Here is a 19,461-nt window from a genome sequence, read left to right on the forward strand (position 1 = left end):
TCAAGTACTTGCCGATGAATTGGGGAGGGGAGATCTTTTCCATCATGATGGCTGATAGTTTTCCTGAAGCAAAAACACTAAGAGCCTCGCTACCGAGGGAGGAGGAAAAAGCAAATTGAAAGAATTTGTGACCGCAAAGCCTGATTGGTTTTGACTTTAGAAAGCCTGTAAAACTTATTAGGAATTAATTATGTTTTATTCCTGCCATTCTTCTGAGGTATTTTGAATTTCAATTGCATGCAAAGAGTTTTTGCATTGTGCTGGTTCCGTCTACAGACAAACTATTGTGCTTTTTAATGGTATAATAAAAATTGGCAAGATTTCCTGTTCAGTTTCCTGGAGAACAACTTTGCATTGTGTTTCCTTCTGATATGTGAAGAGTAGGGAACAATCTCAGCTGGCTCAGGAAGGAAGATATTAAATTCATATCGAATTATGAAGTGATGTTAATCTGTACGATAGACCTGTAAGTATCCTGCTGCCCAAGAATCTAGATTATTGTTGGAATGCAGTGCTTGTATTTTAATTGCTTCAGCTTTTGTTCAGATAGTGATTCACTGTCAAAAGTACATGATTGGGAGAGCTCAGGCAAATTGAAATAAACAAATCAGAAAAATGAGTGGATATAAATCTAATTTTTGTTAAAAATTTCACTGCAAACCCTGGTTCATTAGGAGCACCTTGGTTCATAATACTGTAATATTCATTTCTGAGCAAAGCTGAAATTGTACTTGTGTCACTTTCAAAAATTAGAGATATGGCTTACTACACATATAATTAGGAGCAAATTTTATTATATTATCTAACACCTCTTGTTGCAATGTACTGTTACGCTAAATGTTGCAATGGTCAACCTTGTAAAAGTGATGGATGGACAATCTAATGTTGCCATGTGATAAAGTGCTGACTGTGTGGAAAAGTAACTGGCTGAAGAAACGAAAGTTATATGGGAGATAAAAATACTGGCTGAGGAAACGAAAGTTATATGGGAGATAAAAGTACTGGCTGAGGAAACGAAAGTTATATGGGAGATAAAAGTAAGTGGCTGAGGAAACGAAAGTTATATGGGAGATAAAAGTAACTGGGCGGGGCTAAGAAGTAGGGGCGATAAGACACCAGCTATGGCATAGTTTTTGCATTAGCATAATTATGTAGAAAGCTTCTTTGTTTCTGCTATGACGTGTGCAAGTAGCCTATAAAAGGAGTACCCACCATTATTAAAGTGCCTTTTCATCCCGAGTAAACACTGTGTCCGTGTGTTTATTTATTTACCATGAGAGGCCCAGGGCTCTGAGTTCAGACCCTGTCGTCGCCAGGAGGCAGGAAGTGAAAAGCCACAACCTCTGACTAAACATGCACAGGTTCATTTTGGATAGGCAGCATTTTGCTCATTTTTTGTCAGGTGAACAAAAATTTTTATTTCAGACAAAACATTTTATTTCGGAGAGAAATGTTCGTACACACTATCAATAAAGTTAGCTCTGTTGACTGTATACTCGGAGACTCAGGTATACAGGAATAGAAGTTGAGCTGTTAGCAGTTAACTTTAGTTTGCTGTAGCTTTAACTTGTAGCAATACAAATTTCACATTCTAGACACAATATTTTTCAAATCGTGACATTTAATCAAAATATGTTCGACAAATTATGATACATGTCTTTACCTTATGTGCATCTAAGGGTGAACAGCAGTAGATATGTACTATATACCAGAAGTCAGCATGTGAAAATTGATGTGTGTGTGTGTGTGGTGTTCAGGTATCTAGGAAGTCCAGATAACTTTTTGGAGAAAACATGAAATAATGATATCTTTACATCAACCAAATGAATGGGTTGCCATTTCCTTTGAGGAGGAATTAGGAATTGTGGGGACATTTTAGGGGTGCTATAATAATCCTGCAGATGAGACTTAGCATGTCTTATTTCTTCTGAAAAAAGGTTATGTGATTATAAAACATATTGTGGGGAGGGGTACACACCTTCAGTGGATGGATCAGCGCACAATAGTTATGTCAGACACAGGAAAAAACTTGAGGTCTGTATTATGATTTAAATAAATTTAGAAGTACTCTAATTTGAATCTTTATAGAAGTCAGAGGAAAACTGATAACAGACCCCTTGTAACCCTTCTGAACAGATTTATCCAGTTCTTCAAAAGTTTTTTTTATGTCTCTAAAGACATGAGTAGGTTTATGGAAGGAAAGGATCAGAGTGCTTTGAAGATGTCTCCAGTTTGTTATTGGAAGTATGATATCCTTACAATCTTGTCTGTGGCTCCAAAGTTTATGCAGATTTGGAAGTTTCAAATAATAAGTATGAGAAAATAAGAGCCAGTTTGGTGCACTAGTCATTAAGGCATCAGAGTACAAACTGGGAGACCATAAGTTCTAGTCCCACTTTAGAACAAAACCAGCTGGGTGACTTGTGCCAGTCTCTCTCAGCCCTATAAAACATGCAATGGCAAGCCACTTCTGAAAAACCTTACTAAGAAGATTGCGGAGACTTGTCCAAGAAATTGCCAAAAAATCAACATTGACTCAAAGCCTCCTCATTCAGAAAAATACCAATTTGGAGATATGCTTGAGAGTTGTTTGGTTCATAGAAGATGGTCATTAGTATATTTGAGAATTGTTTGATAGGCTTTTGTTTTTGTTTTCTATTATACGTTTGCCTGTGATCATTATTGTCCCCAGTCTCTAATTCATAGATGTATGAAATAATCATACAGAGATGTATGAAATAATCTTTCAATATACTATGTATCTGATCAAATCAGCCATAACCCATAAAATATTTTTGCTTATGTGTTCATCTTAAAAGTTCTGTTCTTGCTGTAGCAGACTATCAGTTTTCTGATCTAAACTGAGTATTCAGGATTAACTACTATATATAACTTGTTTTGTGAAGGATTGTGCATGTACACTATAAGGGCAAAAAAAAAAGACAAATCCTATTTCATAAGAATGTCCATTTGAAAACATATGTATATACGGTATTATTCATTTAATATAACATGTTTTCCATTGCTCTATTTATTCATTGTTATTAGTCCCTTATTTTATGATAAGTAAGATATAAGCTGAGATTTTAACTGGTTCATAGAACAACCCATTTCCTAAAAGGGAATGCTTACTACAAATGGACTTGGACTAGATACACTCAGTCTTAGGTCTCTTCCAAGAAAAGGGTCTGTCAAGTGGTCAAACCAGTTGGGCAGCTCTACCCTCTACATTTATTTGTTAGGCAAATTGATGGTTAGAAAGTTGCTATGGAAACTAATTTTGCTAATTGAATTCAATTGACTTCTCAAATATCTGAAGGGGGAGGTGTTTCCCTTATTTCCCAGCCGGGAATAATGTAATTAAGATATTGGCCTTTGGAAAAAATATATTTGGATTGAGAGATCATTCCAAATCATGCTATGACATGGTTTGCTGAATTTGGTTGGCTGGGTTTATACATTGTTAACTCAAAGCCAGCAAACCACATGATACTGCTTGAAGTACAAAATTACACTTACACTCCTCTATGTTCAGCAGCAAGAGTGGCCTTCTTAGCACTTGTAAGGGAAACCACGAACTTCCAAGAAAGTAGATAACCTTGCAAAGGTTATTTTTTTAAATCAGAGAAGACCACATCTGTTTTGGCCAAAAAAACAACAACCCTGCATAAAAGCATCCATATAGTCACAATGAATTGGGCTCAATTAAAAGAGAGAGATACTTGAGTTTCTCCTGGAATGTTTAAGTTGTACATTTATTTAAACATAGCCTATATGTCTGTACATGAAATAAGTATTATAAAATTCCCGGTAACTTCTAAGGTATTTCAAAAGTGGTTGATTACATCCACATGATAAAAATGGAACGTACACATAATACCTGTACAGGTAGTCCTCGACGTACGACCACAATTGAGCCCAACATTTATGTTGCTAACAGAGACATTTGTTAAGCGAATTACTGTATTTTACACCTTTTCTTGCTAGAGTTGTTAACTACTGCAGTTGTTAAGATAGTAACATGGTTGTTAAGTGAAACTGGCTTCCCCATTGACTTTGTTTGTCAGAAAGGCTGCAGAAAGTGATCACATGATCTTGAGCCACTGCAACCATTACAAATCTGACCCAGTTGCTAAGTGTCCAAATTTTAATCATGTGACCAGGGGATGTTGCAAGAGTCATAAGTATGAAAAACGGTCATGTCACCTTTTTCAGTGTGTTGCAGCTTCGAATTGTCACTAAGCAAACTGTATAAGGCTTGTGTGCTTTTGTTCTTCCCTTTTTGCCATTTTTATTTTAGTTAACATGTTTCTTTGATCTGCTGAAGTGCAGTGAAAATGGGCATGGAAGATTAAAACAGAAGCTGTTGGATGACAGCACAGTCTGCATTGTTAAGATTGGTGACATTAAAGCACAATGAGTGAAAAAGGAACTCATTTCTGGATGCAGTTGTACATTCAGTGCTGTACCATCAGGATATTCAAGAATGTTCAAGTATAAAAACTTACATTATATTTTGTGTTATTTTGCACTGAAATATATAAATGTATACTTATATTCAGTATTCATATTTTGTAACCTTCACAATCTTCCCAGGAACACATAGCATTCTTTTCTAATTTTTATTATTGAAGTTCTAGTAAACATAAAACAATAATGAAACATATCATTATTGACATCAATAATTCATAATTAAGATAATTACAAATCGCTGATATAATACACACTGCACAACTGGGAGGTGTTAGGTAACTCATGTTAATTTTTTTGGCTTCTGTGTAGCTTAATTATGTATGATTCACATGACATAGTGGTTTGATTAATTCTGCAAACCCAAGAAATGAAGTAAACCATGGTTAATCATAGTGCAAACAAAATCAATAATTGTAAGGACAAAATTTTAAAGCCAGTGCTGGATTTCTCTATAATGCTATGCTAAGATCTGTAAAAATTGGATCACCAACATCTTTCATTCATCATAAAGATAAGGTCAAAAATCTAGCTTTTTTTTTTGCTTGTTGGGATTTGATGTGCTACTTTTAAAGGGCCAAAAGGTAATATAACTTACATGTTCTTAAGATACCTAACTTGCCTTTTTAAAATTGAAAGCAATAAATATAAATGGGTTCTTCCCTACTTACTTTCAGAAAGCAACCCTTCACATGCCACATAAAGACTATGTTACCTTCTAGCTAACATGTTGTTCATAGTTATAAGTTGTATATACATTGTAAATATTATTTGGAAATGATTTGTGGCATATTTAAGGGACTGCAAAGCAACTGAAGACAACTTCATTCTGATTTTATTGATTTGAGCTCCTGCTGATATATGTAATGTATAACTAAGTAACTAACATGAAACTTCAAATAGGTACTTAAATAGTTTAATAATTAAATGTCTGATAAATGAGGTTACAGTATCCCTTGTTCATGATTATAAGAGTTTGTAGAGTTCTATTGATTGAAAACTAAACCAAATACCTGCATTTTTATCTTTATTTGCCTTTATTATTTTCATTTGCTTGGTTAATTCTTTAGCAAGTTCAACTGTTACCATGTAAAACAGGGGTGTCAAACTGGCGGTCCATGGGTTGGATGCATCACATGCAGGCCATGCCCTCCCCAGCTCTCCAGCGAATGGGAAAAGCGTCACGAAACATCACATGATGGCGAGTTTGACACCCGGGATATAAAACTTCCTTGCTTAACCAACACACAAGCAAATCTAAAATTTGTAAATCAGATGATGCAATTAAAATTCAGAGAATTTGATTTTAGAAAATTGGGCTAAGATGGTGAAATTAACCGTGATTAAACACTGCTCAGGTACAAGTTGGTTAAAGCCTTCTGAAAGGTACCATATGGCTGAGTCCAATTGGGAGTTAATTCCTCTTTACGAATTGGGGTACTACCACCTGCTTTTATTGATTGTTTGATGTACTTCCCTTCTGCTTTGAAGGAGACAATGGTACAGTCCCGTGTCAAGAGGCCATCTTTGGATCCAATCATTGTAGATAACTCATACAGTCTCCAATCTTCCATTCTGGAGAAAGGTTGTTGTGAAGGTAGCTGGCATGTAGCTTCAGAGGGCCTTGGGTAAAGCAGATTGTCTGGACCCTTCTCAGTTGGGGTTCAGGCTGGGTTATAGCACCAAGATGGCATTGATCATGCTTCCTGATGACTTTTGGAGTGTCTGGAATTGGGGTGGTACAACAGTTCTGAATTTCTCAGCAGCTTTTGATACCATAAACCATGATATCATTCTGGAATGAACTGCAAAGCATGGTTTTCTGGTGGTTCTCTTTTCTCCATGGCTAACTGTAACTGGTGGGTGGTCACACCCTAGGTCTCCACAGCTTGGGATGCCTCAGGGATGAGGTCTCTCCCTCACTTTAAGGTCCATATGAAAGCAATGGTTGGGTCACCCAATGGCACTGGGTACAGAATTGTCAGTATGCTGGTGGTACTCAGTTATACATCCTGTGCCAGGCAAATGATGCTGTTGCAGGGCTGACCTGGAAGCTATCAGTTTGTGGAGGGAGATGAACTAACCTCAGCTCAACTCTGGCAAGATGGAGTAGTTTGGGGTTTTGGAACCCTCCTGGGTCGGATGAGTTCTCAACTCTGACTCTGAGGAGGGCTGCATTTCCCTTGACCAAGCTGGTATGCAATTTGCAGCTCCTTTTGGACTCATGGCTCTGCTTGATGAGAAGCGGCAACCATGGCTAGGGATCCTTTGCCGAGATTCATCTTGTGTGTCAGTTGTGCTCTTGTTTGGGAGGCCTTGCTCACAGTCATTCAGATTTTAGTCACCCTCCCCTGGCTGGATTACGGCAATGTACCAGGCTCCCCTTGAAGACCACTCAGAGTGTATAACTGATCCAGAAAGCAGTAACGGACACAGTATTGGGCACCCATGTTACACCTTTATTGTGTGAGCTGCACTGGCTCCCAGTTTTTTTCTGGGTAGAGTTCAAGTTGCTGGTTATTATCTTTAAAGCCTACTTACATGAAACCTGATGATTTGTGGGACTATATTTCCCTATCCATCTGTCTATCCCACTAGATCAGATAGGGTGGGCCTGTTCCAGATCCTCTCCCTGAGATTTTGCCATATAATAGTACCTGGAAGTGTCTCTTTGCCATGGCTGTCCCTGCCTTCTATCTTGTGAAAGGGTGGAGGCCTGTCCAAGATTCGACAGGCTCCTATCCTTTAGTCTTTTGGAAGTATCTGAAAACCTGGCTTTTTCCTGAGGCTGTGAGAGTGTGTGGGTAGAAAATATGGAGGGAGGTTGGCTGTGCCTGCTGTGGGGCATGCCAAGGGGCATGATTACAGTGCAGGGTTTTTGTTTTATTGTTTTCAAGATTGATTGTTTTATTTACAGGCTATTATGTTCTTAAATCTCCTTTAACAAGTGCTATCAAAATTTAATTGTTCGGTTTTTAGATGTGATTATGAAGCAATGAGATCCTGCCTCTTTGCTCAACATATGTATACAGGTAGTCCTTGACTACCCAACAATCATTCATTTATTGACTTTCAAAGTTATAACAGCACTAAAAAAAACCTGATTTAAAACTGGTCCTCACACAACTGATGCAGCATCTCCATAGTTATGTGATCAAAATGTGGGTGCTTGGCAACGAGCACATATTTACAATGGTTGTAGCATCCTGGAATCATATAATTGCCATTTGCAACCTTCCAAGTTGGCTTTTGACAAGCAAAGTCAATGTGGAACCCAAGTTTACCTAAACACCACGATTCACTTAACAACTGCAGTGATTTGCTTAACAACCATAAGAAAAATGTAAAATTTGACATGATTCACTTAACCACCATCTTGCTAAACAAGAGAAATCCAGGTCTCAGTTATAGTTCGAAATCAAGAACTATCTTAGTGAGCTTGTGGTTTATACAAATTAATTTCCTGAATTTGCATGATGTCCTGCAAGTTTTTCATGTATACTGAGTTTACATAGCAATCCAAGTTTAAGCACAGATGGTTAATGTGAAGTTTAGCATGTTGGGGGAATATAATCACAACATAAGGTAAGAAGATTAATCTAACAGCCTCCCATCAAGGTTCTGTTATGGCACCTACACTATTCAACTTATACGTATCAAGATATGCTGGTGTTAAGGGAATGCAAATTTGGATTAGCTGAAGATTTGCCATAGCAGTACAAGAAAAACACATGGAGGTGTGTTTAGACAGCCTCCTTTCCAAAGATCTTAAAATCTTGGGAGATTCTTCACTGGCTGGAGACTTACTCCTAGCACCAGTAAAATGGTACCTATGTGCTGCCACTTAATAACAAACTAGCATATGAAGCCTTGACGGTCTACTTAAACAACAACTTACTCTTCTACAATCCCCATCCAAAGTACCTTAGAGTAACACTGGACTGGACTTTCTCCTCTAAAATACACCTAGAGCATGGCTATCAAACTCGCAACCCACGGGCCAGATGCATCATGCGCTTACCATGCCCCGTTTAGTGAAGGGGAAAAAGTCACGATAATCACATGACATCACCATGATGACACAAGTTTGATATCCCTGATCTAGAGAATACGGTGGCAAAAATCAATACTAGGAACAACATACTCCAGAAATTATGTGGAATTAAATGGGGAGCTTCAGCTGCCAGCCTCAGGTGATTAGCACTAGGGCTGGTCTACTATGCAGCATAATACTGTGCCCTGTATGGTTTAAAAACTGCCATACTAGTTAAGTTAAAATCCAGTCTCAACAACATCATGAAGATTCTACGTGTATGTACTAAAACCACTTCGACTTGCTGGCTCCCTGTTCTGAGCCTTATAGTGCTGCCAGCTTTTACGAAGGCAAGATGCATTAGTGAGAGAATAGAGCAAAATTATGAACAACTCACTCCTACTGATGAATGCCAACCTTCCTCATTTATCAGCCAGACTCAGATCCAGGAACTTGCACAATATCTGTCCAATAACTTTAACATAGATTCCCAATGGAAACCAATGGATCACTGAATGCTGAGACATAGGAAGACATATAAATGACCCCACAAAAAAAAACACCAGGCTTTGAACTACCACATCAGCAATGGACAATCCTGAATAGGATTTGCACCTCACACGATGTCTGCTGGGACTCACTGTTTACATGGGGCTTAGTATCCTCCCTTCAGTGTGACTTGTGGAGTCCCACATCAAACTGTAGATCACATCGTGACTGGATGTAAGCTGAGGGCATATACCAGTCCAGCATGATTTTTTTCATTCAAATGTTGCACTTCAATTGGCCTAGATATTGGTAATTGAACATTTTGAACTTTGTGACATTTATATTTTATTGTGTTTTACTAATCTGGGTGAAATGTTAATACATATTGCTAGTCCATATGTGATATGCCATATGCTAAATAACATGATGTACTTTTGTAGCATTACAGGTTAAATAGTATGACCTGACAAGTTTACTATTCACATAATGAGTTATTTTGGGACATAAGCCCCTGCAACAAAATCTAGGCTATGTGAGTTGGTATCTATACCTTGTGTTACTTGGGAGAATCAGTAGTTAACTTTTGTGTGGTTTTAAATGGGGGACATAAAACGGAGACAGTGAGAATAAACATACTTAGTCCATTAACCAATTAAAGCCAATTACAAGGCAAACACATTATCTGTAATTTACAAATAACGCAAAGTTATTTAGAAGACCATAAAGGGTGACTTCTCCAACCTCACAGGCCCGGCGGCCATTTTGAAAAGACAATGCCCTCTTCGCGAGCGAGTAAAACTCCCTGCGCCCAGCAGGGTGCGCGCACGTTAAACAGGGGCGCGGACGATACCCCTGGGTGCGCGCACGCACTCCGGCTTTATCCTCGCTCCGCCATTCTCTTCTGAGTTATGTAACGGAGCTGCGCGCTCTCGTAAGCCGAAGCCCAATGGGGAAGCGGCTTAAGGGGGAGGGGAAAGCAGAGCGTGCGCGCTCTCGCAAGCCAAGGCGCGACCCCGCGGCATTGCGTGCGCGTTCATTCGCCCCCTCCCCCAGTCTTTCTGTCTCGGCCGTTGCGGTCTCTTTTTCATCTTTCCGCCTCCCCACTTACTCTGAGGTGCTTGGAGCGGAGCGGACCCCGCCGACTCGCCATGGCTGACGAGAAGCCCAAGGTGAGCGAGGGAGAGAGAGAGAAAAAAGGGCTGCGGGCCGGTACGGAGGAGGAGGGGGAGGGAAGAGGAGGAGGAGGAGGAGAAGGGGGAGAGCGCAGCGCAGGCTCTGCCGCGCCGGTCTTGCGCGCCATTTTCCTCCCCTCCCCCTCCCTGTCTCGGTCCGGGCTCTTTCCGGAGGGCGAGGGAGGAATAAGGGCGCTCTTTCGAGAAAAAAGGGGGTCCTCCTTTCCCCCGATTGTGGGAATCGGGAGCGCTCTTGACTTTGCGAAGCCCTAAGGCCGCGCCGCCTTTCGTTGGGATAAGCTCTCTTCCCTTCCCACGCCTTCCTTCAAAAAAAAAAAAAAAAAATAGGCGCTAGTCCCTCTTGTGCCGGGCGCCGTGCAGCGGCTTGCGGACTGGGAGCGCGTAGGCCTCTTTTGTGTTTTGCTTCTTTCGCATCCGCTCTACGCGCTTCGGGAGCCGTCCAGTAGCAGGTAATCCCTCCCCCAACCTCCCCCCCTCCTCCTTTCATGCCAGCGATAACCGATGATCAGCTTCTCCTCCTCCTCCTCCTCCTCGTTTTAAATACGACTTTGGAGGCGCCAAAATTGCGATGGCTTCGGAGAGCGCGCTCTCTCTCTGGGACTCGCGGAAAGGTCGGGGAGAAAAAAGGCTTTTTCGCTGAAGGAGGTGGGAGAAAGGAGTCCTTTCCGAAGGAGACGGGATGTTAGGAGGCTGGCTTTGTGCATTGCAGTGTGTGGTGCGTTAGGGAGGCGAGATGGGGGCGGCGGGGGGCTTGGTGCGTGTTTTCTGGGAGAGGGGAGAAGTGCTCCGCCGTGGAAGCGAGTGGGGTTTCCGAACAGGAGTGGGTTGAACGCGTGTCTGCGAGGGGGAGGGGATTTTTAAAGTCCATTGGAGGAAAGCCATCAGATTGCTTGATGTAGAGTTCTGCATGCTGTGAATAGAGACAAACAGGGTCACAGTCATCGATCTCCCCAGGCACGGGATGCCTCTTAAAGTTCTCTGCACAGTCTTGTTTTAAAGAAGGGCTGTACTTAGGTTAAAACGGTACCTTTTAAACTGAAATTACAGTGTATCTTCCACTTCCCCGTGGGGTAGCATTGCAGTTTGCTAGAAAAGTGCTTTTTTTTAAAAAAAAAAAGGTGTAAAACATTTTTGCATGAAGACTTATTTGCAGTTTCTTTATGCTAGTCCAATTATTTGGTATTGTTTCCTTTCCATGGTGCCTTGTCTAAGGAAAGCTTCAGAGTTTAAGAATCACTTAGTAGAAGGTGTTCGGGCTTTATTTGAATCTTGTTAGAATGTTAATTTATTCTCTATCTTAAATCTTACCAGAATTAATAAATTAGGCTTATTTTAAGAGGTAGTAATATAAAGCAGTTGGTTAAAAACAAAAACTGGGCTAGTTTTATATGCTTCCCTTGTTAAGAAGCATAACATTTATAAGTTGTGTTTGAGAATTGTGTACATTAAATTAGATATATTAGAATAATAACTTAATTTTTAGCTTAATTAAAAATGATATTGGCAACCAGTGCTCTAAACTTAAAATCCAATGAATAGTTATAGCTTTCCAAGAAATACTACTTTAATTCTTTAAAGGTCAAAGTTTCTATCTTTAAAAATTCCCTTTGAAAATGTCCCAAAGGTGCTTTTTCTAGGCGGCAGTGGTGGACTTCCTTGTTTTTTTCTCTGAAACAGTTTCACTTCTCATCCATGAAGCTTCTTCAGTTTTAACTCAGAACAAAACCAAGAACCTCCAGATGCCTTTTGGAAAAAGCACCTTTGGGATAACCATAACCTGGATGATTGAGAATCTACATAGATGTTCCCCTTAAAAGGGGAAATAATTCATTTTACTATATTAACAATGTCACTCTGGTTTCCAAAACAGCTCTATGCATGTCCATCATTAATTTGTTTGATGAATTCAGTGGAATTTATTCCCATGTAAGTTTGTGTAACTGTAATGAATCTTGTTAATTTAGCATTGCTGTATATCCATAGTAGTATGTTTATCAAATTAACTTATATTGTTTAAAACATAAAGCATGGGATTTATTGTAATTATCTGCCATGACCTTTTGTTCTGGCTGAATTTTGTTTACAAGTTGATAACTAGCTAATTTTATTTCTGAATTTGAGAATTATAATGGTTAGTCCTTCAGCAGTCCTACAACTACAAGATGTAATATGAATATTGAACTTGATGACATTTACTAGGTGAAATAAATTGCTTTTAATATTTTGTCTCTTCCCCCATTTACAGGAAGGAGTGAAGACTGAAAATAACGATCATATTAATCTGAAGGTTGCAGGGCAAGATGGATCTGTGGTGCAATTTAAGATTAAAAGGCATACACCACTTAGCAAACTAATGAAAGCTTATTGTGAACGACAGGTGAGAAACCATATAAAACATATTTTGAATGATTTTTAAAGTGATTTGTAGGAAATTAAAGCTCTTTTACAATACATTACAATAAATATAGAGTTTAGCATTGTATTAAAGCACATTTGGTTATACATCTTGGTGTTCAAGAAAAAAATGGCAAAACAAAATCTTGTTATCTTGGTTGAATGTACTGTGATTATGCCATCTAGAGGCATAATTTAATAAAGATACCTTATATGAGTTAACTATCTAGATGACCACCAGATAGTAACGGTATCTTCTGTCTTTTGCTTTCCCATGTAACTAACCAAAGGTGGAAAAGAAATTATCTCTTTTTTTAGTGCAGGTTTTCTCAGTAGTATGTATTTTCTTTTATAATTATTGGATAAAAGAAAATGTGATTATGGATCCCAAGCAAATGGTACCTTAAACATAATTTGGAAAAACATAGCGCCTCTTCCGTGTTGTTTCCAGCAGTTACCAGGATTTGAGAGAAACGTTACCTTTTAATCATGGTATAAAGAAATGTCATAGAATTATCTAGTAATAGTATTAGTCATAGTATTATCAAGAAATACGGGACCATTTACTATAACAGTTTTGAAGACTTTATATATTTGAACTTTCCTAAACATTAAAATTCTATTCAGTGGGTTTGATGTTGCTAAACTACAATTCCAACATAGTTACTTTGATGAATGGCATTGCTTGATATTTAATTAGCAGATTCCTAGCTTCTGTATTAGAAAAAGATATTTATTAGGAATAGAGTCTCTTGGGACCAAGTACTCACATAAAGCAGCTTGGTATAAAGAAAGTCTCTACTGAACCATATCTGTTAGCATGAAAGTTGATAAAAAAAAATCCCCCCCCCCTCTGAGTTTGGGAGGACAGATGACACAAATCTGTATTTTGCTGTGCTTTGTGCTGTAAGAATAAATCAGAGGATGGTTCTTGATTGTTAATGTACAACAAAATTAGGTGTGGGGGCAGAAACGGCCAACTTGTATCTTGTTGAGTCTGGTCCTGCCTTGTACAAATTCTGACTGCAGTGGATCCAGGAAGGATTTTTAACTGTCTTTTGATACAGATATTTTAAATGCTACATTTATTTCAAGTTTTGTTGGTCTAACTATGCATCTGGTAAAACTTTTTCCAACTAAAAGGTTATTAAAAGGCATAATGTGTGCTGCAGCTTACTTTATCAAATGCATTGTATGACTAGACTGATGCAGGATGGAAACTGATGTAATCTAGCCATTCTACATGAAATGAGCTGCAGCTCAGAAAGGTTTTATATCTTTTAATAACGTTTGTTAGTTGGAAAAGGAGCTGCCACATACTTTATGCTACTATAGACTAACCTGGCTGGCCTACAAGATAGTCATTGAATATGAGTGCACTTTGGCTGAGCTGCTGTGCAATACTTGCACAAAATTTACCTTTCTATTTTTCAGTTACCAGAAATCATTTAAAATCAGATTATAGATTATGAAATACTAAACAATATTGCAAAAATACAGTTTAGCAGACACTGTAATTAATGGACAAAATCTACTGAAAGTGATTTATTGTGCTAGGATATTGGTAGCGACTCTGGGGGAAGCTAGGAAGATGTGGGACAATGGGTTATGCTACTATGGGAGCTGCCATAGGTACACACCAGCCTTGCTTTGCTTAACAGTCTTGCTTTACTCACTATTAGGGTTAGGGCAAGGGTAAACCCACGGTGGACATTCACTTTTATTGGTCTTTCCCCATTCCCATTCATAAATTAAATATGGGAATTTGCTACAATTGGCTTTATGCATTCCACTATGCATTTCTTTTGTTCATGGGTTATTAGTTAAGTTACAGTAGATGGTTTCCCATAACATAGTTTGCTACGAAGTGTGAAGTATGCCTGTAAACATTGTTAAATATTTAATTAAAAACAAAAGGTCACATGAATTTAAACAATGTGAACTTATTATACAGAATATTGTACAAAAATTTTTGGTTTTTTGGTATTAAGGGTCATTTTCAATTTATAAATATAGCACTACTAAAGTGTAGTGCTATATCCATGCAGCAGTTTCCTTAGTTTAGGAAATGTTGTTTGATGATTATAAACACTTATAATGTGTCTGCTATAATTTTTGAAAGTTGGTCCTGAAGTGCTTTAATCTTGGGTCTCTGTTGATTCTGAGATCACTGATGAACATTAATGCTGAATAAACTGAACATCTAATCAATATTTAATAATTTAAATAGGAAGCAGTGTGCAGTCTTAGAAGAATTCTGGTTGTTTGCTATTTCAACTGCATATTTTACTTATTTTTGAATTTATGTAGGGTTTGTCAATGAGGCAAATCAGATTCCGGTTTGATGGGCAACCAATCAATGAAACAGATACACCTGCACAGGTAAAAAAAGGTTCATTGAAGTACTTGCTGGTATGAAAAAATAAAATTTGATTAAGAGTATAAATCCCAAGAAATGTTTTTAAAGTAATCCTTACATATGTCTTTGTACCTAAACATTGCTTATGTCTGAAAGATACCGAAGTACAAATGAAAAAATTGTACCACTAAAGACTTGATGCAGCAGTTAAAAAACAGCAATATTTCAATGCCTTTAAAAACAGTTTGAACAGGTTTCCTCTTGCAACATGGCTTTCAGGTTGGGAATGGATATTTCTTCCTATTAACAACTGAAGATCCCAATTAGTTTAGACCTAAAAAGTAATATTAAATGTTTATAATATCTACCAAATGAAGTACTAAAAATAACTGTATAATAAAAATTATTGATTTGTATCCAAACATGCTTTTATTCGAGGAAAGAAGTCTGCTCTGAATTCTGTCAGTTCCTCTGCCCTGCTTATAGTAGAGGTATCATTTTTGGTTATTCCAGGGAGACTTTTAACTGAAAGGAACAGCTTTCAGTTACAACTGAAACAAGGCTTCAGTTAAAGTAAGATTCAAGAAAGCCCTATTGGCTGAACACCTATCCTTTCTTGAATTCAGCCTTCTAAGGGACAAGCTGACCAAAATCTTATTGCATAATAAAATGTCTCTTTCCAAATAGAGTTGAAGTGGGGGTGGGGGGTAATAAATAAACAGAAGAAAATGGAGTATTAGATTTGCATTACTTAGCAATCCAACTACAAGTTGATTTCTAGTTATGCTTTTTTGTTTTTTATACTCTTGGGAGTGTATGAAAAACTAAAGAAAACTTGTTATACTTATGTCACTTACTTCACTTGTCATGTGATAACATGATTATATCACTTATACTTTGAACTGACTTATGTATATTTTTCAATACAGTTGGAAATGGAGGATGAAGATACAATTGATGTGTTCCAGCAGCAGACAGGAGGCATGAACTAAAATAAAGAACCAAACTTCCTTTCCAACAGGCAACATATTCACAGTTAGAAAAAAAGAGACCTGATTCAGCCACATCTTGACTACTGCAGTATAGCTTTCTCTCTTCTTTGATTTCTTTTCTTATTCCTTCTATTGTACATAAAGTAACTGGTGTATGTGCACAGACATGCATATTTTTTTTAACTAAATAGCCAATTGTATGTTTTGATCAACATCATATGGAGAAAGGGTGGTAAAAACAATCTGGTCTGTGAAAACATCCCATTTCTCCACTAGTGGCATGCTCCTCTAACTTTTATCTTTATATTCCAGTAAGTTATTTTTGCTCTCATTGTTGGAAAAAACAAAAAACCTTACATACTTTGTTTGATTGGACAATTTCATTGTTTTTCTTTTATCGTTGTACAACCAAGGACAATTTTATAACTTTTTTGTACGTAGCTGTTACATGTAGAGCAATCTGTCTTTAAGTAGGGGTAAATTACTCTAAAACAAAAGTTTGATCTTGGATAGTTTTCCCTTCCGTCTTGTTGTTTAAATAAACTTCTTGTTTAAAATAAAACAGCTTATTTTTCTGTGCTGCAATCATGCTCAGCCTAGAACCAATCACCTAGTAAAAAGAGATAGAAACTTTCTTGCTGCTTCATCAGATTTTAATTTTAGTTTTTATATTTCTGCTGACAGTCCAGACAAGTTTTAAAGTACCAGTTACAGGGAGGCTGGCTGGATGTGAAGGGCACAGTAACCATCACTTCTTGCATGAAAATATTGGCAAGAAATGAGGGTTCTAATGTAAATTGCTAGATTGAAATGCTGTGTTTCTTTTTTAGTGGAAATTTTGGGATTGAAAGCAGCATGTTCTTCCTTTGTAAATGTAAAATATTTGGAAAGACAAGATGATACTGTGCCCAGTGCAGCTGATCTGCAGTCAGATGCTTGTGCTCGGGTATAGATAAGTTATCTGATTCACATGACTTGAGGACCGAAGAAGGGGAGTGCAAATGGAAACCCTATCCCTGCTTGTTTTAATATTGGGATGAGAGAGGCATAAGGTACTGTGGTTGTAGATGGAGCTAATAATCTTAAGGGATTAAGGGAAATGGTATGAGAAATATTTGACTTTTGTTAAGTTTTCAAACCGGCAATATAGAACTGTAAAATCAATATATATCCTACCTAGTTTGGCACATCAAATAGCTCTTTAGATATCATAATAGAAAGCAATGTGGAAAACAAATACTATTTGTTATAGTAGAGGAACTTGGTTAACTACTGATGAAGTAAAATTGCTATATTAACAATAGGATAAAAAGATACATTTGAAAATTTTCAGTTCTTGGCTATCATGCATTATATTTCTCATTAAGCGTATAGCATTACTTCACATCTATTAGGATGTGTTTTTTTAATACCTAATTGAGATATTGTTGTTTTTTGTCAAGCTTAGAATTAGTAATGTAGGCCCAGTACTGGTCTAGAACTCTAGCAGTAATGTGAAAGGCCCATTCATTTTATGTTAATACTTGAGAGTTTGAAAGTTACCAGAAGCCCCTTACTCATGGTGCAGGTCTGCTGCACTTTATGATTAAATTGCTTTGTTCCTTTTGATTTTGAAGGACTTCCGTAAGTACATTGCCAAGGTCGCAGAGATGAGACATGCCATTTAGTCAATAGATTAGAGCAATCTTCTGTAATATACTGATAGTTAGACATCAGGTTATATGTGTCCTTCTATTATACTTTTAAACAGAAGAAACTGTCCGGCTAGATACATAATGCCATGATTGTATTTGGAACACATAATCTACAAAATAATTTTTTTACAACCCTTCCCCATTATGTATGGTAATGCCCTCTAATATACATCAATTGTTAACTTCTGTAACACAATTTCAGAATTTGAGGGGATAGTTTAATCTTAAACAATTTTCTAAATTTCCCTGGTGGGATCTAGGAATTCATTCAGTATATTTTAAAAATACCTCAGTCTTAAGGAGTTTACTGACTTGCTTCAAATAAGAGGCAATGGCTACGTTATGAAATTGTGTACTTTCCTTGTTGCAATATAATAATAAAGTAATATTTTGTTCCAAAAATGGTGCTGCATATCCTACTCTGCGTGTGTGCAGTCCAGGTTTTCAGAACTTGGAAGCAAATTCATACTGTTTATAATCTTTAAGTATCTATTGTCAGTATCTGTTCTAGCAAGTTTCAGAAATATATTAGTTTATGCAACATAACTTCAAAGTAAAGGACATGCTGGATAATTAATCAAGTGACTTTTATTATGTTTATAATTTGCAACTAAGCCACCTGCACTGCTGAGTTTTCAGTTCTCTTCTCTTGAGCACAGAAGGAAAAGAATAAATTATAATGTAGGGATTGTATGTTGCAAAAATACCAAGTTACAGTGAACCACATTTCAAGGTCCAGAATGCCAAAGTGTAATTATCTCAAGATATGGTACATGGAAAAAAGAGAACATTCAAGGAATGTAGAATAAATTAAGCAATTTCAATTATTTTCTCCTTTTTGGAAACATCCATGATTCAAGATGATTGTATCACTGAATTCATCTTTTGCCTTAATGTTTGCATCTTTCTGTGGATCTGGCTATTGTAACTTGTAAAGATTACTGTTTAACATGAAAACCATGATTTAGCATAATATATGAATCAATTTTGCCTTTCTCATCTACCAACTCTTTTTCCCCTTTATGATTCTTGTAAATAGAAATTTACCTAAAAGGGCAACAGAAAAGATTGTAAGGATAGTCCATGAATGTGAAGATTTTTATCTTAATATCTTTGCCTTTTATTGCAATCGATATCACTGAACACTTTTTATAAGCTTGAGACCATCATGTAACAGCTTATTGTTCAGTTTCACTGAGTGTGGTGGTAGAACATGGAGTAACAGGACTTTGAAGCAGTAAAGTAATGCACATGTTTTCAGTTTTTGTTAATATATTGTTTTATTCTACATAGACACATATCTATGATGCTTTTCTATTTAAACACTCATCAGTTCTCGGGTATAAAGCATACATAACATGTTTGTATACATAAATTTTCAAGTAAAAGATATAGAAAAAATAATTTCTCCTTCAGCAAAATAGAATATTTGGATAGCTTTGCACACACATTCACATTTCTAATCAGAACTAAGTCCTGCTGAAGTAATTGAGAATTATTCCCTGGTAAATATGTTTGGATTATGGGGCAACTAGTAGAATGTATACTTAAAATATTTAAGCAGGGTTTTTTTTTTAAACAGCCTCATTTTAAAAAAGAGACTTGTAAAACAGCTTAATATGTAGAACAGTTTTCTCTGGTAGAAAGTGCCATTTCTAATCTTTCTGAAAAATTGATTTTGTTTCATGGGTCTCCTGCCATCTACCTAGGGTTTTTTCTCCCATATCACATCCAGATTGATCCACGCACCAGTACAAGATACTTGTTCATTTTTCCCGTTCATGGTGTACAGTATATATATCATAGTTAAGTATGGGGCTGAGGGTATCATTCTCTA

The 19,461-nt window shown here is 37.3% G+C and overlaps 1 protein-coding gene and 1 long non-coding RNA gene across 2 annotated transcripts; one reads left to right on the plus strand and one right to left on the minus strand.

Annotated features, from left to right (window-relative positions):
* Positions 1 to 483: 483 nt before the first annotated feature.
* LOC148127003 (uncharacterized) lies at positions 484 to 3,033 on the minus strand. Its single transcript, XR_015741807.1, has 2 exons — positions 1,342 to 3,033; positions 484 to 809 (listed from the first exon to the last, which is right to left on the minus strand). It is a non-coding gene; the product is annotated as an uncharacterized LOC148127003 (long non-coding RNA).
* A 6,798-nt stretch (positions 3,034 to 9,831) lies between these two features.
* On the plus strand, positions 9,832 to 18,026 carry SUMO2 (small ubiquitin like modifier 2). Its single transcript, XM_026701964.2, has 4 exons — positions 9,832 to 10,161; positions 12,431 to 12,562; positions 14,890 to 14,961; positions 15,868 to 18,026. Exons 1-4 carry the CDS (start codon positions 10,141 to 10,143, stop codon positions 15,928 to 15,930), a joined length of 288 nt encoding a protein of 95 aa, XP_026557749.1. The 5' UTR covers positions 9,832 to 10,140; the 3' UTR covers positions 15,931 to 18,026.
* Positions 18,027 to 19,461: the final 1,435 nt, after the last annotated feature.

Source organism: Pseudonaja textilis, chromosome 2 (genome assembly GCF_049901715.1).
Source record: "Pseudonaja textilis isolate UNSWEBS1 chromosome 2, rPseTex1.2, whole genome shotgun sequence".
Taxonomy (NCBI): Eukaryota; Metazoa; Chordata; class Lepidosauria; order Squamata; family Elapidae; genus Pseudonaja; species Pseudonaja textilis.

Coding starts and splice junctions, on each gene's coding strand:
- SUMO2 (XM_026701964.2), top strand. CDS start 10,141: ATGGCTGACGAGAAGCCCAAG. Junction 12,563..14,889: donor AAGCTTATTGTGAACGACAG/GTGAGAAACCAT, acceptor GAATTTATGTAG/GGTTTGTCAATGAGGCAAAT. Junction 14,962..15,867: donor AAACAGATACACCTGCACAG/GTAAAAAAAGGT, acceptor TTTTCAATACAG/TTGGAAATGGAGGATGAAGA.